The sequence below is a fragment of the Narcine bancroftii genome, chromosome 6, assembly GCF_036971445.1.
Source record: "Narcine bancroftii isolate sNarBan1 chromosome 6, sNarBan1.hap1, whole genome shotgun sequence".
NCBI classification, from domain to species: domain Eukaryota; kingdom Metazoa; phylum Chordata; class Chondrichthyes; order Torpediniformes; family Narcinidae; genus Narcine; species Narcine bancroftii.
In genome coordinates this window covers 203,700,389-203,725,525 of record NC_091474.1, presented here as the reverse complement: position 1 = coordinate 203,725,525, position 25,137 = coordinate 203,700,389, and the positions used below count along the sequence as shown (strand labels likewise).

General features: G+C 39.0%; 1 protein-coding gene across 10 annotated transcripts in view; it reads right to left on the bottom strand.

Moving 5' to 3' along the window:
- ahi1 (Abelson helper integration site 1) overlaps positions 1-25,137 on the bottom strand; it is a 343,535-nt gene that overhangs the window by 192,531 nt on the left and 125,867 nt on the right. For all 10 annotated transcript variants that reach the window (XR_011340684.1, XM_069887253.1, XM_069887251.1 and 7 more), the window contains 5 exons: positions 21,603-21,832; positions 14,998-15,104; positions 13,521-13,639; positions 11,543-11,673; positions 9,532-9,672 (listed from right to left, as the gene is read on the bottom strand). Coding sequence is in view for 9 of the 10 variants with exons in the window: in XM_069887253.1 (XP_069743354.1) it covers positions 9,532-9,672; positions 11,543-11,673; positions 13,521-13,639; positions 14,998-15,104; positions 21,603-21,832 (728 nt within the window). In the remaining variant the exon portion in view is untranslated. The remainder of the gene's footprint in view (positions 1-9,531; positions 9,673-11,542; positions 11,674-13,520; positions 13,640-14,997; positions 15,105-21,602; positions 21,833-25,137) is intronic.

Here is a 25,137-nt window from a genome sequence, read left to right as displayed (position 1 = left end):
CACAGGAGCTGAAGGGCTCATACATTGATCAATACATTGATCAGGATTTAGGGCAGGTTCACCATCACTCGATGCGTCATGACATCACCAGTAGAAGGTAGAACAGTTCTAACCCTGGGGATGGCTCTTTGCAAGTGTGAAACTGTTCAGTGTCCCAGTTAGGAATGGTCAAGTGTGAAAAGCCAAACCCCCATTCCTATCCCAGGTCACTGAATGGCCAATTTAGTGGGATGCAAGTGTGAAAGGGGCTACAGACGCCACATAGGGTGGGGCAGCTGGTGCTTGGCACTGCATGTGGGTGGGCTGTTTGGAATATTATGCACTTCTGGTGGCCTCTGTATACTCCCAATATAAAGAATGGAAATGTCCTGTGCTTTCCTGAATGTTCCAGCTCTATTTTTAACGCATGCCCATTTGTCCATGAGTTCAATTTTTTTTTCATCCAAGGAGATGTTGTTAAAATGAGTTTTCCCTCTCCTTTTGCCATGATGGAAGCTTGGACTCGAGTGCTCGCTTCAGTATTTTGGTGTGAGCAAGCAGACAATGCAGCCATTGGAGCTGGTTCAGTGTGAAAGCCACAATGTTTGCCTGCAACAAGCGGCAAAGTTTGTCTGTCTTTCCTTCCAATGGATTTTGCAGTGACAATATTTTTGGAAGTTCACTTGTGCTTTGAGATGTCCAATCTTGGGATACCTTCATCCTCCAACAGGAAGGTCTGAAAGCTTCTTCCTGGAACAACCTTCTGAACAGTTTCTCTCCACCAACACTCTCGTCAATCTGTGCTCACCTGAATAACATTTCTTTGACACTGGTCATTTCCTTCCAATCAAAGGAGTAATCATGAGCACTCTCAGGAATCCTAGCCATGTGTGCCTTTTTGTTCTTTGCTTAGAACCCATCCTTCAACTCTTTTTCCATTGAAGACTGTATTGCATCTGCTTCCTGCACTTGGCAGAACTCAATTTTATCAACTTTGCTACTACCCTCCACCTTCCTCTGAAATCCACTTAAAACATTTTGGTCACTTCTCTCTGTTTCTTTGCCTCATCTCCATCTCAAGAGACATGCTAATATACTGACCTCTCCTACAAACCCACAGACTCCCACAGTTTCGTCAATTGCACTTCCTCCCTCTATTCCCCCTTCAAGAAAGCTATCCTGATTTCACTGCCTCCACTTCTACTTGTCAGACAAACCCTTCCATTCTCGGACATCTCCTTTTTCAAGAAATATGGCTTTACCACTACTGTGGTCAAGACCCATCTCCTGCATATCCTCTGCTTCTCAGAGTTTGACTCTTACCCCTCTCTCTCCAAACAAAAGAAAATGATCAGTATTTTCAGATTTCTTGATGCAGCTCTACTCCATCTATTCTGTTGTTTGTATTTAAACAGTTGTAATCTCATGGTCAGCTTAAGCCAAAACACAAGTTGCATTTCCAGATAAAAAGGAGTGTTGCTTCTTGGAGTAGATGTGTCACTATGATGTGATGAAGAGAAAGGTGAGAGTCGTTCATCACCTTTGCTGCTAACTATGCACACCTTCACCAATATTTGGTCTCTTAATGTTGCTTTCCCTTCCTCGAGTTTCCCAGCTCTATTTCAGGTTATATACATACTAAAGAGCAGGATTCCTAAAAGCTTTTCTTTGCCAACAATTCTGATTCATCCTTCTTCTTGGAAGGACTCCTTTGCATTTCTCCCAGGTTATTGGACTACATTACATCTGTTCTGATAAAGAGATTTTTCAGATAACTGCTTTTGATACATCTTTTATTATCCACTCAACCACAGCTTCAGCACTTCTACAGTTGACAAAGCCCACAGTCAATCCATTCCATTTCCTGTTGCCCTCTGCCTCTCACCGAGGCATTCCGCAGCCAACCAACCACCATATTTATCTGATCATGCTCTACCATTTCAGGATCACCTTTTTCTGCTTTCCCTTACCATCATTCCAAATAAATTCTTTCCACACTGATTCACTCTTCCATTTCTTCATTTATTTTGCATTTTATTCTGGCATATGCCTGATTTTCCACATTCTAAATGAAGGGTTCAGGCCTGAAATGTCGATTGTATTTTACTTCCTATGATTACCATGTTTCTTCAGCATTCCATTTCTACCAATACTTGTGTTGAATACGACACTACAAGAACAATGATCTGAATTGTTGACAGCCTTTTCTCTATAGATGCTGATTAACCCACTGAACATTTCCAGCATTTTAAAAAAAATTTTGTTTCCCATCTCCAGCATCAGAAACCATCTGCTTTTCAACTACATATTCTACTTTTGGTCAGAGGTTTCAAAATCCCAGTTCCAGAGTTGGTTAACCTGCAGAGGATCACTAGATTTCCCCAGTCACGCAAGACAGGGCACATCACTCGAAAGAACGTGCTATTAATTTATAATTGCTTGTTGCTTCTGCTCAATCTGCCACCTGGTCAGTTTCCATGCAGAACTGAAACCTGAAGCCACTCAGCAGCTGCAGGAATCAAACATTGGCAGCACTGTAACCAGAACTACCATCAAGCTAATGGTAATTCAAATTATTCCCTCCAAAACATACTCAATGTTTTCAAAGCCATGCATCAATGGCCATCAACAAATGCCCATACAGGACAGGATGCAAGTCATTAAACACAGAATGATAATAATGAAGATGACATCAGTGCTGATTAAGGTTCCATTTATTCCAGTGTAAGCCTAAATGATTATGGAGCATGGTCAGTCAATCTTTTGGGCCAGGAACCTAAAGGGTCCATTTTTATCCACAAATGCTATCTGACCTGCTGAGTTCCTCCAGCTTCTCTATGTTCATTTAAATTTTTGGAGGAATTTGTAATCAAACAATTAGTGATGATTTTCCAAAATCCTCTGAGCAGGCTATAGCAGATTGGAAGACGGCTAAAAGAGGATGTAGGCAAAAGAAAGGCCACTGCAGGCCAATTAGCTTAGCATCTGCAGTAGGGAAAATATATGAAGCTATCATTAAGGAAGAAAAAGTTAAATATTGGGTATAAATTATTCTATCATGCAGATACAGTATGGATTCACAAGGGGAGGTTCTGTTTGACAAATTTAGTGGAGTTCTCCAAGCATACAATATGCGCTGCGGATAGTGGTGAACAGGTGGATGCTGTATATTCTAATTTCAAGAAAGCACTTAACAAGGTGCTGTATAAAAGGCATCTATAAAGTAAGGACGCATGGAGTTGGGGGTAGAATATTACCATGCATAGAAGATTGGATAAGCAAAATAAGGCAGAGTTGGAATTAATGTATTTCTCTAGTTGGCAATTAGGGGTGAGCAGAATGCACAGGGATCAGTGCTTGGCCCACAACTTGTTTGCAATATGGATTCATGATTTGGAATCAGGGACCGAGTGAAATACACAAAAAGGCTTCAGAAACTCAGCAGGTCAACTAGCATCTATAGAAAGCAAAGGGTAACCAACATTTTTGGTCTGAACCCTTCATCAAGATAGAAGTAAAGCGATGCAAGTGTCTGGGTAAAAAGGAGGGTAGGAGGAGAGGAAAGAGAAGGGAGAGAAATACAAGGAAACAAGCAAGAAATTATAGGTGGGAGGGTATAAAAGAAAAAAAAAAGAAAAGTGATGGAGGAGGGGGTAGCTCTCTGAATGGAGAGGAAAGGGGGGGTGAGGAGTTAGAGAAAAGGAGACACAGAAATAGGGAAAGAGAGAGATTCAGGAGAGGAGTTTTACAGTCAATGTTAATGCCACCTCGTTGGAGAGTAACCAGATGGAATCTTAGGTGTTGGTCCTCCAATTTGCAAGTTGCCTCAGTTTGGTAGTATGAGCCCATGGATAGTCATGTCTATGTGGGAATGGTGTGTGGAATTATAATGGTTGGCTACTGGAAGGTCGCTGTTATTGCAGTGGACAGAGTGAAGGTGCTCAACAAAACAATCTCCCAGTCTGTGTCCAGTCTCTCCAACATAGAAGAGGCCTCAACAGGAGTACTGGATCCAGTAAATGATCCCTGCAGATTCACAAGTGTTGCTTCACTTGGAAGGACTGTTTGGGTCTCCAAACAGTGGTGAACGATGAGGTGAGGGCACAAGTGTAGCATTTGTTGTAGTCGCAGAGGTAGATACCAACCAAGGGGGCGATTAGTTGGAAGGGACAAGTTAACAGGGGAGTTTCAGTGGGAACAGTCACTATTAAATAATCTATTGCATAACAGAGCAGCATATCTTGTTCCTATTTCTTATGTTCTGGGAATTCAACAGGTTGAGCCGCAACTATGATGTGGTTGGGGGGGGGGGGAGAAGCAAGGGGGATAAGTTGTTGATGGTTGGGTAAAGATGCAGCACAAGGACAGAGAGGAAAAGAAAAAACGTTATTTTCACTCATATAATATGCACACGCATATAAAATTTTAAACTATGTAAAAATATTCTCGTATAGCACATATACATATATATTGTGTGGGTGTAGTATTCGACAGACCACAATCTGCTACAGAAAACCTCCTGTGATTTACAATGATTCAACATCTCCCAGAGGTGTCAATCACCTATTATATTGGGTCTGGGCAATTAACATTGAAAAGGTGTCGTGCCCTAGCCAGAAAATCCTGTTTCTCAGAATACCATGGCACTCAGGCCAAAGAGATATTCCCAAGACTGCAAGATCAAAATACCTAATTCCCATCTTCATCTGTAAATTATGTGCATATGTTTCATTGTCGCCACGGCCGCTAAAAATTGTGCACAGTTTCATTGCTGCTACTACTTTCCCACGCCTGCTATAAATTGTGCGCATTGTTTCAACATGTAAAAAAAATTCTGAAAGGTGCACATGCATATAACATGCGGTGGGTTACCTGGTTTGTAAAAAATGCATATAACGCGCACGCGCAGTTGTGTGAGTGTGTATACACACACCAAAAAAATAAACCCTCCCTCTTTCCTAACCCTCAATTTTCCTTCATCCACGTGCCTGTCTAAGAGTGCCTTAAATGCCCTTATTGTTCCACCCTCTACCACCACCCCATTTCAGCATCTGCAACTGTGAAACAAAACTTACCCCTGATGTCTCCACTAAATTTTCCTCCCTTCACTTTGTACACTCCCACCCTGAGAAAAAGGCGTTGGCTGTCCACCTTATCATGCCTCTCATAAACTGGTAGACTTCTATAAGTCACCTTTCATCCTTCTTTGCTCCAATATGCCCTAGCTCTGCTAATGTAGGCTCATAAGACCTACTTTTCAATCCACGCAACACAACATCTTGATAAATCTTGTCTGCACCCTTTTCATAGCTTCCACATCCTTTCTGTAATGAGGTGACCAAAAGTGTACACAATATTTCAAGTGTGTCTCACCAGATTTATAGAGCTGCAACAATAGCTCACAACTCTTGAACTCAATCCCCCAACTAATGAAGTATACCATAAGCTTTCTTAACTGTTCTATCAACCTGTGCAGCAACATTGAGAGATCTATGGATTTGGATCCCAAGGTTCCTCTGTTCTCCCACATTGTTAAGTATCCTAGCATTAATCAAAATGTATCACCTCATACTTGTCCAGATTGAATTCTATTTGCCACTTTTCCGCTGAACTCTACATCCTGTCTAAATCCTGTTGTAACCTCAACACTTCCAACCTTCATATCATCCGTAAACCTAATGTCCCATCACTCTACTTCTTCACAAAGAGCAGGGTCTCAGAACTGGTCCATGTGGAAATCCATTAGTCACTGATCTACAGGCAGAATACTTTCCGTCCACTATTACACTCTGCTTTCTACAGGTAAGTCAATTCTGAATGCATGCAGTCAAGGCTCCATAGATCTTATGACATTCTGAACAAGTCTCCAATGGGGGACCTTGTCAAATGCCTTACTAAAATCCATATACACATCTACTCTCCTACCCTCATCAATTTCTTTTGTTACCTCTGCAAAAAAAATGTAATTAGGTTTGTGAGACACAACCTTCCCATCACAAAGCCATACTATCCCTAAGAATATACTTCCCTAAATGCGCGTAAATCCTGTCCTTAAGAATCCTCTCCAATAGATGCCCACCACTAATGTAAAACTGACTGACCTATAATTCCCTGGAATCCTTCATTACCTTTTTTTAAACAAGGGAACCCCATTTGCCATTCTCCAATCCTCCAGAATTTCCCCTGTACCCAAGGAGGACGCAAAGATCATTGCCAACGTCCCAGTAATCTCTTCCCTCTCTTCCCATAGCACCCAGGGGTACATCTCATTCAACCCCAGGGACTTACCAATTGTAACTTTTTCAAGAAGATCTAGCATTTCCTCATTCTTAATCTCAACATGGTTGTTCTAGTCTGAACTCACTTTGGCAAAGGTCCTTTTCTCCAGTGAATACAAGGAGCAAAGTATTAATTTGTCTCCAGGTATATCCTCTCTCCTTTATCCTTAAGTGCTCCTACCCTCACTTTAATCATCTTTTTGCTCATCACATATGCATGCAATACCTTAGGGTTTTCTTGAATCCTACTTGCCAAGGCCTTCTCATGTCCTGTTCTAGCTCTCATAAGTTCTTTCTTAAGTTTCTTCCTGATTCTCATGAGCCCTTCCTGTTTTTTACTTCCAAAATCACAAGTATGCTTCCTTCTTCCTCTTAACTAGCAGATTTCTTTTTCCTACTATCTTTTCCTTGTTTCAGTGGGAAAAACATATCTAGAACCCCATGCAAGTGGTCCCTCAAAATCCTCCATATTACTTCTGTGCTTTCTCCCATGAACATCTGTTTCCTAATTTACTCTCCCCAATTCCTATCTCATCCCTTGATAATTAGTCCATCCCCAATTAAACACTATTATTTTGTCTGCTTTTATTCTTGTCCACAGCTGGTATCTGCATCAGCCAATCCTGTTCTTGCATCAACCAAGTATCTGTAAGGCCAAATCATTGTAATTCGATGTATTGATCCATGCCCTGTTCATCTCCTTTATTCCTAATACTCCTTGCATTGAAATAGACACATTTCAAATGCTCCGATTACATTTATGCTACTCCCCTGCCTGTTCTTCACCACAAACCCATAGCACTCTGCATCAACCTTTTCACTTTCTTTGTTTTCTACCCTCACATTCTGGTTCCTATTCCTCACAAAATTAGTTTAAACTTACATGACAGACACGTGGAGGAGGAGGTGAGTGATAGCTGAAAGCAAATAGAATGACAAAACTATGGTGGAGCTCAGTGGGGGAAGAGGGGGTGAAGGCAGGAACAACAACTGGAGGGTGATAAGCAGCAAAATAAAGGTTATCTGTGCAGGAATCTGATAATGGGAATCATTAAGGGAGAGGTGACAGACAGATAGAATTAGATGGGGAGGGAGACAAAAAATGGGAGAACCACAGGTGTATTGCAAGAGAGCGAGGGAACCGAAGGATGCAAGGGTCAGCTAAAATTGGAAAATGTAAATGTTCATACCATTGGATGAACAGACAAGGTGATGTGGGAATGGGAAGGAGCACTGAAATAGCATACAACCGGAAGATTGGGATGATCACTGCAGTCAGGGCGCAAGCGTTCTGCAAATCAGTCTGCTCTTGGTTCTGGCAACGAAGAGGAGGCCACATCAGGAACACCAAATGTAGTGGACGAGGAGCAAGACTTGTTCTTGCACCTCCTTCAACACAACCCAGGAACTAAACACCCCTTCCAGGAGAGCCAAAGATTCATGTGCATCTTTTCAAACCTCATCTACTGCATTACAGAATAATTCCTGCAAATAGGCAAATGTAATTATAAAAGGAGAGAGAAAAATCAGGAAACTACAAAACATTTGGTTGGGATAATTGTTCGAAGGTATTAAATAACAAGGGATCCCTGGAAAATGCACAAAGTCAGCTATCTAATCACAGTCATAATGAAACTGACTAGATTTATTTTTTTGCTTGAGGGTATAACAAACAGAACAGGCAAGGGAGAACAAATATATAGTGTGCACTTGGATTTCCATATAAAGTTTTAGAAAATGAAATTACAAACAACTCGGATTATGAAGAGTTCTCAGGAATGGAAATCTGTTGTAATCTGGCGACATTGCAATTTTTTGAGAAAAGAATTAGATGGATGCATGTTGGTCCCACATTTTGGCAGTGTTGTGAGAGTAGGCTAGAAGAACCACAGTGTACTTTGCATAGAGCATTCACTATAGTCATGGTGCAATGGTGATAAGGAAATTATTAGGATGGTTTGTTATGTGGATTGCCATTCATACACGCTGCTGTGTTCTGTCAAGTTTTGACTGTTGTGGAGCTGCATTGATCCACAACATACCTTTAAGATGGCTTTGGAATATCAAGAGATGCGTCACTCATCACAAGATACTCATTCATAGGGTACAATATATATCTGAATTGAGTTTTGGGTCAATGGTGATTTCCTAGCTTTTGATAATGGGGAAACTTGGCAATGATAATGTCACTGAAAGTCAAGGCATTGTCTTTGGAGACTGACACCCCATGGTACAAATGTTGCTTCCCATTTATCAGCTCCTCTATGAGCATCATCTATCTAGATCTTGCTGCACGCAGGCATATAATGCTTCACTTCTTAAGGAGTTGCAAATGGAATTATGAAAAAAATTAATTGGGTAATTATTAGCAAATATCCCAGTTCTTACGACTAAGCAAGGCCATTGTTACAGTAGCTGAAGATGGTTAGGCTTAAAACAATACCTTCAGAAATACACATCAGATTTTCATATTCAAAACTTAGTCAACTTTTCCTGGGGCAAACTGAATTTTGAATGCAATTAAATAAATTTAAATCTTATTACTTGACTTAAAATCTTAATTGCAATACTTGTATCATACTGAAGTCCCACATGTAGACGGATCTGAAAGATCAGACTGCATGAGATCCAGGATGAGCTGGGTAAATGGATACAAAATTACAGGGAAGTGCTGGGTAATAGAGTACATGGAACAAGCTGCCAGACAAAGTGGTAGAAGGAACAATTGTAATGCTCGAAAGACTTTCAAGACAGATACATGGATAGGAAATGTTTTAGAGCAAAGCAGGTAAATGGGACTAGCTTGGTTGGCATGGATCAGTTGAATCAAAGGGCCCGATTCTGTGGTCCATAACTCTCAGACTCATTTGACTTCCCTCCTCACACCCACCAAAAAATTAATGGGAATTATGAAACTAATTTAATCTCTACAGCTGAATCATATCCTGCTATGGAATTTAAGGGTTGAATGACATTAAGTTGGTTCTAGCACTTCAGAATGCAAGGCACTCTTATTTGGAAATTTTGAAATTCTCATTTAATTCTAGCTAACTCCATTCTGGTTGTCAATGCTTTGGGAAACACTAAATCAGAAAGCATTTTGAGGTATCATAGTTGACTAAAACAATTTCTATAGCACGTAAAAAGTGATTTAATACAAAGATTTATAGACATACCATATTTGCAAAGTTACAAATCTTATTGAAACAAAACACCTGGACATATATCTTACAAAGAACATTTCTTCTGGATAGTACTTTAACAAGAAACTCACCTTGTTGGTCATAAAGAAAGACAAGTATAGGCTGATTTGGTCCAAAGGCACAAAAAGCCACCATGTGTTCATGGGGATGAAAGGCTACACATCGGAGAGCTGATGTATAATTAAGATCAGAATACATTGCTACTTGGTCGCCTACCAAAAGAAAGAAAGAGAACCCAGAATGGAATTAATTACCAAGATTATTAGCCAAACACAAATTGAACAGAAATCATTAATGCAATATGAGACACTATGAAATAAATTTTGTCACAGATGCAAGTAATTTTTGAAACACATTAGAAAGGTGTGGAGGAAAATTGAAATGCAAATGCAAAATGTTTTTCTAAGAATAGAAACATTTTTATCAATTCTGACTTTAACTATTTGTCCCTAATTGGCCCCTGAAGAACAAGACCCCATCTGTCATTTCTAGTCCATCTCCAATGCCACTTTGTAAAACTTCTATGGATATGTAAGAGCAAGAGAAAAATTAGAAGTTAATTTGTGTTCCTGACATACATCGACAAGAGAAGGTCTCTATGGGGAAATAAGTGGATGATTGATAAATTAAATATTTTGTGTCTGTCTGAATGGCAGATGCAAATATCTTCCAGAGGTAGTGGACAGTGCTAGAATAACGATTGGATTGGGCAGAGTGAACAAAAACTTGTTGACTGAGGAATAAAGGTTTACAAAGCCACAAGAACTCAATTTTTCTTTGGAACGGACATAGGATTTTTAACTTCCACATAAATGTGATAGATGGCCCTCTGCAGAATGCCTTATGTGAAAGACGGCCACCTCGTGGATATAGCATTTCCCCACTATTACACTGAAAGACGATTCCTATACAGGGATATCAAAGCAGAAAGAGCAATTTCTTGGAGTTTGTTTTAGCAATGACTTGGGCTTTAGTTATCATTAAAAAATGATTTGATCATTTTCAGATTTGCCCTCGCTTCCTGTGGGTTTTTAGTTTCCCAAGTCACTGTGCTTCAAAATTGCTTCATTGACTGTAAAAATATTTGGCGGTGTAATTAAAAAAACTCAAAGATACAAGCCTTTTTAATTGATTTTCATAAAACTAAATTAAAAAGGATATATAGATAGATGAATTTAGAAACGATTTACGAAAAAACAAAGCCTTTGAAAACCTTTACTTTGATATCTGATAGATGAAAATCTACAAAAATACATTTTTCAGATCAACTATTTGGTGGCTTATAGCAAGATATAGCTAGCAATACATTTTACAAAGATGAAATGATTGTGTGAAGGAAACCAAGGAAAATCTAGGTTAACACTTTCATTCCAATGTATTGTAGTTTTCATTGAAAGTGATCCTTGGTAGACAACAATGCAAGTTTTTTGTATTTTTTTTCACTTGCCAGCTCTTTAGTCATATAGGCATGACTCTTCATGAGATCATTAATGTATCCTTTAAATACAGAGGGTTCCTGCCTTCACTAACCTAGTGTCAAATTGCAACTGATCTTTACATGCAAAACATTATGAACTATCCTCTCATCTTTCCTCTTAAATCCTTCCCCATTTACAACCACTCTGTCAGGGAAAATAGATACTCTAAATCTCCCATAATTAATTGACAGTGTCCTTCGTTCCCAAGAAAATCAACACAATTGCATTGCATCATTATTATTATCCACCCAGATAACATTTTAAAATCTTTTGTTTACCTTCCCATCGCATTCAAGCTATGACCTAACCGACGTTGTCTCCAGTACAATTTTAGCATCTTACCATGTCATACAATGAGGATAATTGTGAATATTATCCATCTTTTGTATTTATTGTCTCTTAATTCAATTCATGGATACTATTATAGTCTTCTTAATGAAGTGCCTGTTTAGCTGCAGCAAGAATTTTAATACACATGTACACTGTACAAAATATAAGACAATAAACGTTATAATTTATCATGCATTACCTCAAAGGTCGCTGATCTAAAGGACAAGTCTTAACAAATGAGGATAAGACATTCACATTAATAGTTGAAACACACCTGTATCTGCATTCCAAACATAACATATTCCATCTTCACTGCCTGAGAAAAGAAATGTCCCACATGGTGTGAATGTACTGTAGACATGTTCACGGTAATTTGTAGCCCCTGTGTACTTCTTTGTAACTAGTCTAGAAAGCAAATAGGATAATACATTAAAGTTTAATAATAAGGTATTACAGAATCAGAATTTGTCATGAACAAGTCACGAAATTTGTTGTTTTACTGCAGTATCACAGTGCAAACGTTCATACAAACCACCTTACAAAAATAAATAATAATGCAAGGAAAGTCAAAGTAAGGCAGCGTCTTTAGTTCATTGATCATTCAGGAATCTGAAGGCAGCAGGGGAAAAAGCTGTCCTTGTGCTGCTGAGTGCTTGGTTTCAGGCTCCTGTACCTTTTTCCCCCAATGGTAGCTGAGTGAAGAGGGCATAGCCTGAGTGGAGGGGGTCCTTGAGAATACAGGCTGTTTTCTAAGACACCGCCTCTAGTAGACGTCCTCAATGGAGTGAAGTCTTTTGTCTATGATATCGCAGGCTAAGTTAACATCCCTCGAAATTATCCTTGTGCTGAGCATCGGCACTTCCATATAAGACAGTGATGCAACTAGCCACAATGCTCTCCACGAGACACCTATAGAAGTTTTCAAGAGTCTTTGGTCACATATAGAATCTCCTCAAACACTTCACCAAGTACAGCCACTGGTGAACCTTCTTTGTGATTACATCAACATGGAGGCTCCAGGACAGATCCTCAGAGATGGTGACACCCAGGAATTTGAAGTTTTGACCCTCTCCACCACTGAGCCCTCTATGAGGACTGGTTTGTGTTCTCCTGACTTCCTCCTGAAGTTCACAATCATCTCCTTGTTTTTGCTAACATTGAGTGCAAGGTTATTGGTGGGACATCACTCAATGAGCTGATCTATCTACCTTCTGTATGCTTCCTCTTTGCCATTTATGATTCTGCCAACAACCATGGAGTCATCAGCAAATTTGTAGATTGCATTGGAATTGTGCCTGGCCACACAGTAAAGGATGTATATTTGAGTAGAGCAATGGGCTAAGCACACATCCTTGCCTATGTGAGACACTGTCTCACACACCCATAAGTTCTGGTCTCAAAAGTGTTAATATTGAGAAATGCTTAGTCTATGAAATTTGATAAGACTGTTGTTCAAATAGTTGCCTTGATAACTTGATCACAAGTAGCGCAGGATGACCAGATGGAGTTTATCCTCAATGATTCAATGGACAGTTTCCACAAAATTTAACTTTTCTTTCTCTCCAAAAATGGGTACAGAGTCAGAGAATGTCTATCTGTGATATAAATAAGTGGATGATACAAGAAAGACCTGGAAGCTACAATTCCTGGATGGAAAGCGGCTATTAGAAATTCACAAAACTGCTTTGGAAATAGCTTAAAAAAGCCATTGCAGCAATGGAAGAGATTTTGCCTATCTGGACTTGCAGCATGTCTTTTGATCAATTATCACACACTACTTTACTTAACAAGAAAAACAAAGCTGCTGGATTGTCTAAATAAAACTAACAAGTATCAAGAACTCCATTTTGATTTTATACTGGTCACCAATCATATTAGACTGGAGAAGTCAAATTTTTGTCCCCCTCTTGTAGTATATGATTCAGCAGGTACAAAGACCTTGCTCTTTTAGTGTTAGAACATCTTAAAAGACTGAAAAGAAAATCTCTAATTCTATGCAAAACTGAAGTACTGGTTTGTGTAATAATGTTATGGATCACCATCTATATAGTTTAAAGCTTACTCCTTATGATTCAGGAGAGGTATAAGTTCTGTATAAACAGTGATTAACCTCTGCTTAAGTGCTAACAAGCAGCCACCGTTACAAGATGGGATAGTTACTCTCCTTACCACTAACTGCTGTAAAAGGTTAATAGGTGTGTATATGTGTTTTAAGTTGGTACAGTGATACACTTTTCAGCAAATTAACTTACACTCTCAGATCCATCACTCTCAGAGTGCTGTCCCTGGCATGGATTAACAAGCGTCTGCCATTTGGATGAACTTCCATGTAATTTATAGGTATACCTTTTAGGTCATTTTGTAATATGTTCTGCAAAGAAGGTTGAACATAAAATTTTCAATACGGTATCAAATCATCAACCTTTACAATTACCACTCCTGAATGACAACACTGTATATTGCATAACTTTCAACACTGCAAATAAAGTTTCTGAAAGCAATTACAGTTGAAATGACCCAATGATTTCCAAAGAAGAAATGACGTATAAATCAATTGTTTCAGAAAATTAGGATGGACAGCTGAAAACTGGAGAAAACATGAGATGCAGCTCAGGTAGGTGGGGAAATTCCAGAGTTGAAGGTCCAAGGTGTAGCAAGAACAAATGGTTTCAGAGAAAGCAAAATTTAAAAACAAAATGCAGGAGGACTGAAAAGGAAATGGAAACATCTGTAAACATGTTAACAATTCTCTGCAAATGCCACTGGGGAATAAAAGTGACACTACAAACAAAAAAAAGTACTATAAAGGAAATTAAAATTATTCAGAGATACAAAGAATTTAACAAAACAGTCAATTAATTCAAAGCAAGTTTAGGTATGTAAATAACAAAGTATAACCATAATTGCTGATTATATCTTGATTTCTGAACTATCTGATACTTCCTTAGAAGGAAGCTATTTTTAATCAAGTTGTTACTCTGGAGGCATTTTATTTGAAATTGCTGTGAGAGACAATTTCTCAATTAAGCTAGTTGCACAGTTAGCAGTCAAGTAAAAGGAATTACACTTTTTCCACACATTTTTAATGGTGAGATCACAAGGTACTCAGCAGTTACCTGCATTTAGCCATTGACCTTGTGCAGCAAATAACTGATGCCTTGATTATACTGGAATTTTAACTCATCAAGGTATGAACTGCCTTTGCTCCAATTACATGGTACCCTGACCAGACCATACCTAGATTGCTGTTTATTGGTTTAACCACTGAGGAAGGATATTATTGGAAGAGTGTAGGAAGTGAAATAAACATTTGTCAGATGATTTCCTGAAATAGTTCAATTGTACTTGGAGTTTAGGATCATGAGAGAGGCGATCTCAATGAAATGTAAATGTTTCAGAGTATATTGCAGAGTTGATGTTTCTTTAGACTGGAGTGTCTATAACCAAGAGATACCAGTCTCAAAACAAAGTCAATGATTCAGGATTGGGAGTTATTCAAGAGGGACCTGTGGAAATTTTCCACCCAAGAAGCATTTAGAGATTTAAATGCACAAATTACTCAAGGCAGACTTCAATGGCTTTTGAAAAATGAGGATTCAAAAGAAATGGGATTAGTGCAGGAAAGTTCTGAAATAAATGATCAACTAAGATGCCAATAAATGATGCAGCAAAGAATGGCCGAAAGCCTACTCCTCCAACGTACTAACTTCTGAATTCCTTGCTATTTACCTTGTCAATATTCCACCGCTGAACTGGATTTTCATGCAAACCTTCATTTACAAATGTACTCCAAACAATGATCAGTCCTGAACTGTCCCCCGAAAACATGCGTAGCCCTATGCAACAACAAAATAAAAGTCATATATCTGTGCAAAAGCTAAGAAATTATTTTTTTAAATGTCAGATGATACAAAATTTAGATGCACTTTATTCAAATTTTGGATTACATGCAATTTTAAAAACTGATGGTATATCAATATCAGGATAACTCACCAGACTTGACATCTATATATTCAGAAATAAAAAATGATTTGAATTTCACCATCAATAACCACACTCATCCACATTATGATTACTATAAGAGAACAAACAACCGAACATCGAGACCACTATCGACTCAGACCCTTGCCACAATATCATTTTTGCTCCTCAGCCACCTGCAGATCATTGAAATTGAACAGGGTGTTATTTATTTCATGTCTTCACCTGCGTTTCCACGTGTTCAATTACCCCACCATTCTCCTTCCTAGTAAGCCAAAGTAAAATAATTGGTTTAGCTTGGTTCTTGGTTTAATACTCTGTTGTAATTTTCATGCTCTGGTTCAGTATTTCTGGTATCATTTACATCTTCTCATTCTAAATTTCTTGAAGTTGTAGGTTTTGTCAACATCCCCTTTTTAAAAAAAATGTTTCTTCAATTTGCACGTGCAACTTAGAGATATTTTAAAAGGAATATATAAACATCTGAATTCTCATAAAATGCAAAAATCAGCACACTCGTCATTAGCCTACTAATTCCAAACTATTTTTCTGAATTAAATTACATTTTAGAATGGGCAGCATGGTTAGTGTAGTCGTTAGTACAAAACCCAGTGATCTGGGTCCAAATCTGGCACTGACTGTAAGGTGCTTGGACATTCTTCCCGTGAAGTGCAGGTTTTTCCCAGGTGGTCCAGTTTCTTCCTACTCTCCAAAAATGTACAGAATTGGCAGGTTAATTGGGTGGCAGGAGTTTCAATGGCCAGAATCAGTTTCTATTGCATTGTACATAAATTTTAAAAAATAAACAAAAAAAAAAATTAGCTCAACTTTTTCTAAACTATACAGCAAAAATTGTCATTTCTACCAAGAAATTCCTTCACAGAGAATGAAGCATTAAACGTGGAGGTCCAAAATTCATTTTACACAAAGGGCTGCTGCTCCAGACTTAGAACAGGCCTTGAAAATTAGTAAGGGTCACTGTGGTGGGGCGAGGGAGAGGACCTTGCAAATCAAAGGAAGTAGTATGATAATGAAGAAAAGCCTACACAGGCAAGGGCTGATGGCAATGGTGATTTGGGGTGGGTGAGAAGGAGGGGAGTTAGTATTATGGAGATTAGCATCTATACAATTATGTGCAACAATGGGTGGATGGGTTAAAAAAGAATTTGTAACGTGCAGTTTTTAGCTTCAGGAATTTTGCCATGACAGGTTTTGACTGGTGAATTTCCAACAGAGACTTTGTTAAGTCATCACATTTACACTGAAGGCTTCCTTAAATAGGAGCCTTCATCCCAATTGCGGGCCATACATGCATACAATTTTCATGGATGTGTATCAAGATGTGCATTGCATAATAATGAACACCACAGATCATATCTGATACCAAGTGTGTTGTCATTCAGAGGCACAGAAAACTTAGTAATAACATTTGAAATTCCATGCATAATTTTCTGACAAAATTATTGTTATACATTCTAGTAATTGTAAATATACAAACAGTACAACTTCTCTGAAATCCTCATTTATCTGAAAATTAAATTTCTTCATTGTCCTCATTTCAGATAACTTCCTCCTGTCTCTCTTTATATTTCTTCTTTAGCTTTTCCTATTGACTTTTCTCTCTGACTCTCCCTCTCAAACTGTGTGCCACTGTTTCCCAGCCACATGCGGTCAAAAGAATCCCTTGTCTCAGCATCCTCAAGGAGACCGGCCTCCTGGGCAGGAGCGGAACCTCAGGCTCAGTGCCATTCTCTTCCCTTCCTTCTCACCCTCTTCAACACACTTGAGTTCCCCAACGCTGACTCAGAATCTTCCACTCGGCCTACCACACATGCACACTCTGGTAAACCCAGGGGAGAATTCGGAGTCAGGACTCAGGTGAAAGGAGCTCCAGTGTCCGGGGAGTCAGAAGCCTGCCAACTCGCCATCAGACTGGAAATCCTCCCCAGGGATCAGTGGCGGCGGTTGGGACCTGCAGGGGATCGGCAGCAGCCAGTTTACTTTTTTTGGGAAAGAAACATTATTTTAATGCTTAAAAAGCCTTTCCCTGTTGTTGTTTAGACATTGATACAAGTGATTTGCTATTGCTACTAGGCAGTTTTTTAAATAAATGACCAGTTCTCCAAAAAAAGCCATTTATCCGACTTAGGCCCAGTCCCGACCATTTTGAATAATCGGAGTTGTACTGTAATTGTTTTTACAAATATGTTATTCTATGCATTTAATATTTTTGATATCAAATTCATAACAAGCATAACATTAAACTAAAATGAAACGCTAGTCTGTCTTGCAGCTTCAAATCAAATTAGACAGAAATTCTCACAGTAGTTATAAAAGACAATTTTGCCTGTATAACATAACAATTACAGCACGGAAACAGGCCATTAGGCCCTTCTAGTCCGCACGGAACCAAACACTCCTCTCTAGTCCCACCTATCTGCACAATGACCATAACCCTCCACCTTCCTCTCATCCATATACCTGTCCAGCTTTTTCTTAAATAATAAAATTGACTCTGCCGCCACTATTTCTCCCGGAAGCTCATTCCACACCACTAACACTCTCTGAGTAAAGAAGTTCCCCCTCATGTAACCTCTAAACCTCTGCCCCTTAACTCTTAACTCATGTCCTCTTGTTTCAATCTCTCCTACTCTTAACGGAAATAGTCTATCCACATCCACTCTGTCTATCCCTTTCATAATCTTAAATACCTCTATCAAATCCCCTCTCAACCTTCTACGCTCCAAAGAATAAAGACCTAATCTGCCCAATCTCTCCCTGTACTCTAGATGCTTAAACCCAGGTAACATTCTGGTAAATCTTCTCTGCACTCTCTCCACTCTGTTTATATCCTTCCTATAATTAGGCGACCAGAACTGCACACAGAACTCTAAATTAGGCTGCACCAACGCCTTATACAATCTCAACATCACTTCCCAACTCCTATATTCCATGCAATGATTGATAAAGGCCAGCATACTAAAAGCCTTCTTCACCACCCTATTCACATGAGTTTCTACCTTCAGGGAACGATGTACCGTTACTCCTAAATCCTTCTGCTCTTCTGTATTCATCAATGCTCTCCCATTTACTACGTATGTCCTGTTCTGATTCTTCTTACCAAAATGAAGCACCTCACACTTATCAGCATTAAATTCCATCTGCCATTTTTCAGCCCACTTTTCTAAGCAACCCAAATCCCTCTGCAATCCTTGAAAACCTTCTTCATTATCCACTATTCCACCTACCTTAGTATCGTCTGCATATTTACTAATCCAATTCACCACCCCATCATCTAGATCATTAATGTATATAACGAACAACAATGGGCCCAATACAGATACCTGAGGCACACCACTGGTCACCGGCCTCCAACCTGACAGACAATTTTCCACTACCACTCTCTGGCCTCTCCCTTTCAGCCAATGTTCAATCCATTTGACTATCTCAAAATTTATACCTAAAGACTGCACCTTCCTAACTAACCTTTCATGTGGTACCTTATTGAAGGCCTTACTGAAGTCCATATAGACAACATCCACCGCGCTACCCTCATCCACATTCCTAGTCACCTCTTCAAAAAATTCAATCAGATTGGACAAACAGGACCTTCTGCTCACAAATCTGTGTTGAGTGCTCCTGATCAGACCCTGTCTATCCAGATATTTATAAGTACTATCCCTAAGAACTTTCTCCATTAATTTACCTACCAAAGAAGTCAAACTTATAGGCCGATAATTGCCAGGCTTCCTCCTTGAACCCTTTTTAAATAACGGAACCACATGCGCAATACGCCAATCCTCTGGCACTATCCTCATCTCTAATGACATTTGGAAAATTACCGTCAGGGAGACAATTGCAGGCATTTGGGGCCTAAGCAGCTGATGTAATATAATTAAAAATCAAGGATATGAATTAGAGGCCAAAACTGGGGAATGCAAAGATCAGAGAGTGGTCAGAGATTACAGAGATTAGAAATTGCAAACTTTGCACTGAAAAAAAAATTGACAGTGATGCAAACTTCAAATTCAAATTGTTGCTAGATTAAGTTCATGTACATCATGAACTTTTTGACAGATGTATGGACTGGCCTTGCATGAATTTAGACCCAAATGGAACCACATCCCAAAGAAATTTACCTAGTTCTAACATGCAAGGATGACTCTAGACAGCTGGTGCCACCATTATGGGACATGGCAAATAGGAAGAGAGAATAACCAAAACATTTTTTAGCTGGTTTGCCCCTTTCTGCTCTGGTCTGCAATATGAAATCTTTCTTCTTTCACCGATTTGATGAATTGTTTTCTTGGGTTTCAATTCCTCCTTCAGCCACAAGATGAACTCATACCTCTTCCTTATTGGCACAATGACACAGTGTCTCAGACCGTTAATTCAACTATGTCAGTCAAGATAAAGAAACAAAACTTTAATTTAACTGCCAGTAAATCAAGCAATAAGTATTATGAACATTAAATAGGATGAATTTATTAAAACGTAAGACATTATGAAGAGAAGGAAGTTTTATATATCCTTTCATGAATTTGCAGGAAATTTTAGAAACTTTAAATGATATCCAAACAAATCCTTTCAAAATAGTGTTATAGTCACAGAATTAGTTGACAACAAAGAAGCTGGAATAAATCAAGGAACAATCAGCTCTTCACTCAGTCTTAATGGTGCACTTCAGGGATATTGGTCTGCAGCATATTATTTTTTGGTTTTAAGTATTTTAAAATGTTGCAATTTCAGAAATTATTTGTGAACAACCTTTAAATCCAACTTTGAAACATCTCTATTTCCACTGACAGAAATTATTTAAGGCTGGTTTCTGCTGTTCCATGCCTTCAAGAATTGATGAAGAGAGACAAGTAATTTCCAAAAGAACAACAGGATTTTGAATAAGAGCAAGATCCTATTTAAAAGGCCTTCACCAATGGAACCACTAGATTGTTGTTCTGACGCAGGAGCAAGAATTAAAAACCAACATATTTTTCAGTTCTCAAAAAGAAGAACAGCTCCCCCAAGTGTTCCATTATATTAGGCAAGTAAACAAGAACTATCAGTTTCCTTTTTGGGGAAAAATGTTCATCTAGAATTTAAAAATTGTGCCGTATTTAGGTTTAAAATTGATGGTGGTGATGGGGGAATTACAGTAAACTGCAAAATAGACGAGTAGAAGGTTATGCAAGTGATAATGTGAGGTGCACAGAGCGATGGGAAGTGTAAACTCTACCAGAAAAGGAGAAACACCTGGATGATGTAAAGGACCAGAGAGGAAAAGACAAAACTTTAGACATGGAGGGATATTGAGTACCGCAGCCGACACTTAAATAGAGTGGCTGTACACACAGGTTCAGAAACAGGTTTTCCATCCGAGAACTGAGAAGTTTGTAGCACTCTATGCTGCTCCAAGTCCAACCTGTGCAGTGCAGTACAAGCTGGTCGTACCCATTGCAGATTAGATGCCATCACTGCCTTAGGTCTATGCCCGCAAAGAAAAATAGGACTACTGCAGAGAAACAATGCTGGTGTCAACATCTGATGTATTTGTTCAACAGAGAAAAAATAATCACATTACCCACTTACAGGCATAAACTATAACAGATATTGGCATTTATAACCTGGAATTTTCCATAGACAAAGGGGCATATTTACTGCTCTAATGCAGGTGGTTGGAACTTCAATAGCAGAGAATAATCTTGCTAGAATTTCCTCGGAGACTAAAATCAATGCGACACTAACCAGGTCAGACCTGGTGCAATATTAGGAACCCCAATGATTTCAATACAGATCACAGACCCCAAGGAGGAGGCAGTTTTTTTTTCTTTAAATTATTTTACTTCAGTTTAATGGTTTTATTATTTTTGAGTATTGCTAATCAATTTTGCTGTGGACGCAATTTTATACACATTGAATAAATGTAAATAGTTTCCAAAGAAATGGAAAATACATTAAAAGAAAGCTCTCAAAATCCTTCAGAGTAGCAAAGCTTTGCTTCACCTCTGCCATATGTCAAAATCCTTTCTGAGTCTCTGGAGCATACCAGCCGCCAAGAATCAGTCACCAGTTAGATCTCTTCAGAGAATGCAAGCGTGCAGCAGTCCAGCAAACTTCACCCTCTATATTCAGCCCGGGTGTGTGCCAGAGTGCAGGGATTCAGATCCAGAAAGAATCACCCATGATCTACTTTAAGAGTTTGCAATACATGTTGGAACTTAATTGGTTAATCCTTTTATTTAAAAACAACATTAAAAATAAAACGGCTTTCAAGGTAATGAGGTTTCTGCGTATGATTATGTTAATTAATTCTGATGCTAAAAAAATAAATAAAATGTATGTTTTATTAAACCAACCTTCAGCATCAAAGCAAAGTGTGTTAATGAAGCTTTTGTGGCCATCGAGTTCTTGGAGCAACTGACCATTGATTTCAGTCACATTTGTATTCCAAACACGTACAATACAATCATAGCCTCCTGTAACTACGAGGTACTGGGCAAATGGATGATACTTTGCAGTATAGATAAACGAAGGGTGTGGAAGCATTTTCTCAGCTGGATTCTGATAGGTTTCTGTATTCCAAACTCTAAAAGCAGGAAACACATGAAAATTTAGTTAGCTTTTGCTTAAAATAATTTATTTGATAGATTTCGTTAGCACCTTGTAATGTGAATTCCCAGATGATAAAACATAAAATGCTGTTTGACGATTTTCTTGGAAATCATTTCAAATACTAAAACTGAGGATGCAGATATATACAGTAACTCGTTTGCAACAATTAATGCTCCATCATGAAATACAGTTTTTGATCTACGTTGAAATATTTCAAAATGAGATAGTCTAGATTGCTTATTTGATGATTATAGATTATTTAATGAACTTTAACAATGTACAGTGACAACAGAACGGTCTACAAAATATAGTAATAATAAAATGTTGGACATTTTGCCCTTTTAAAAACTTCAATCCCCTCAAATGTGCTAAAGATGACAAATTTGCACATTGCAGGGATGAAATTCCTGCAAGAATTTTCAAGTCAATCAAGAATAAGCATGGCTCATTTTCTACTACTAGCACCAAAGATCCAAAAACCTTTTAAAAGGCGTATATGTACATTTAGAAAATAATAGAACATTGTCAATTTGGAATTTTTGAAAGTCCATATTTGCTTAATCAGAGTTCATGGTTGCATTGAGTGAAGAAACCAACAAATGTAATGTATTTGGATTTTCAGAAGCCTTTCGATGAGATCCCACACAGAAAGTTGGTAAATATAGATTTGGGGCAACATACTAACATGGACTGAGAAGTAGGTTGCAGACTGAAGCCAGTAGGAATAAACAGCTTAGCAAACTGTGACTAAGAGGATATCTTAAGGATTGTTGCTCAGGCCAAAGGATTAAATATAATATTTTCAAGTTTGCTGATAACATATAGAAACTGGAAAAAAAGAGGCAATTCATCCCTTCCTCATTAATAATCACTGCCTTTACATAGCACATTGAAAAGCACAGAAAAGGCCTTTTGTCCCATGATCCCCGAATTAAACCTAATATCTGCTGCTTGCACGTGATATAATCCTCTATTCCTTCCATGTTCATGAGTCTACCTAGAAGCCATTGTAACACTACCATTGTATCTGCTTCCACTATCATGACCTTCACAGCCAGTTCCAGGCACCTGCCGGTCCATGTGAAATAAAACTTGCTCAACACATTTTCTGTGCATTTCTACCCTCCTTCCCCACCCTACTTTAACAGTCTCCCTCTAGAATGTGAGATTTTTAAACTGAGAAAAAAAATTCTACCCAATCTATGGCTCTTGCAATGTTATAAACTTTTATCAGGTCGCTCCTCAGCTTCCAACACACCAGAGAAAACAACACTAGTTTATCCAATCTTTCCCCATACCTTATCAGCCAGGTAGCATCCTGGTAAATATCCTCTATGCCATTTCCAGAGCCATACATCCTTTCTCCAGAAGGGGTGACTAAAATTGAACACAATACTCCAAACACACCAGAAACATAATTTTATATAGCTGCAACATGACTTCATTGCCCAAAAGGCAGTAGGTATTTCATTCACCTCTGTTACCATCCTATTTATTTGTGTAGGAGCTATGGACCTGGACGCCCAAATTCCTCTGCACATCCATGCATTTAAGATTCCTGCATTAATGCACACCTTATATTAGACTATCTAAAGTACAACTTTGGCAAAATGTTAAGTTTCCTTATATTCCTGAAACATTAAGAAATGTTTTGCACCTTGCTTAATACTTTTAACGGCTTGGCCTCCACTGTTTCTGTGGTAGAGAATTACACAAGTATAACACCACCTGAATGAAGAAATCTTTCCTGATCCTGGTTCTAAATAAAATTCCTCTTATTGTGAGACTGTGATCTTTGGTTCCAGACATTCCAGCTATTATTTCTGTATAGAGTCTGCTTAATCCTGTCATAATTTTATAGGCTTCATTGAGATACCTGCTCCAAAGTCCTTCAAACTCTCTGAGATTAACACTTAATTGTAGAATTTCTGAAAGTTACAGCAGCTCCAGCAGTGCTGCTTTTTAAAAAAATATATATATAGTTGCCTCTTATTCACCATCATTCCAAAGATAAAAGCTTTAGCTCACTCAACTTTCGCAGGATGTGCTCTCTAATCCGGAAACATCCTGGTAAATATCTGCACCACTCAATAGGTGAATAAAGTGCTGAGCAGTCTTTTCCAGCGAATGTGAGTTGGAGTGAGAGGCTGCTCTAAATACAGATTGATCTCGAGTTACGATGTTCCGACTTACGATATTTTAAAGTTACGCTGATCAGAATTAGTTTTGAATGAAGGTAAGTCAGGGTTTACCTGTATCATCGTGATTGTTTTTCCTTCCTTGAAGGAAATGCTTCTATCCAATCAGTGCATGCAGATCGCTTCCCACTGCCACCATTTCCCCCCCTCTCCCCACCCCCCCCCCCACAAATGTCATCATTTCGGTGTTCCTCTTGTGGTTAAATCAAGGAAATGTGCTTTATTGGACCCAATGTCACTTTAAAAAAAAAGGTGATTTGAAATGCATGCGCAGATTGACATTGCTGGAGAGAAACGCTGAAGAGGGAGAGTGATGGCAATCTGCACATGTTCCAAATCACAATGTAGGTTGTGAAGTGACTTCGTTGCCCCAAGTTACCAGGTGCTATCTCGGGAGGCCAACGTTCCCGCTGCTGCCAGGAGGTCGACGTTCCCACTCCTGCCTGGAGCCTCCAAGCAGGAGTGGCTCAGAACTGTACCTGTACAGGTAGACCCTGACTTCGATAATTCCACCTTATGATGCGATTTGCAGAACCGAACCCCATCATAACTAGGGGTCTACCAAAGCGGAGTGGTTATCATGTGAATGGGCCAGAGTTGAGTGGGTAATTGAGGCTTTAGCTTCAAGAGGCTTTGGAGAGAAGAGGTGGAGACTTGGTAAAACTCTCATGAGAGTTTATTAAATTATTCTTTGACCTTGTATTAGCACCGAGGCTGAGTTGTTGACATTATTACAGGATTAGTGTATCTTGCCATCTCCCTGACAGCTGCATCTGTACGAAGAGCAGCTCCTTGCAGACCATGTCATGGAACTGGAGCTGCAGCTCAATAACCTACAGGTTTTACGAGAGAACGAAGAGTTTATAGACTGTAGCTACAAGGAGGAAGTCACACCAAAGTTGTAGGAGGCAGGAAGCTAGGTGAATGTCAGGAGAGGGAAAGGCAAGCAGACAGTTCATGTAGCGTACCTCTGGGGCCATTCCCCTCAATAATAAATATACCAATTTTGATACTGTTTTCTTTTGGGAGGGGTGGGGGAGGTGAGAATATGCTACCAGGGCAAAGCCGCAGTGAACGGGGC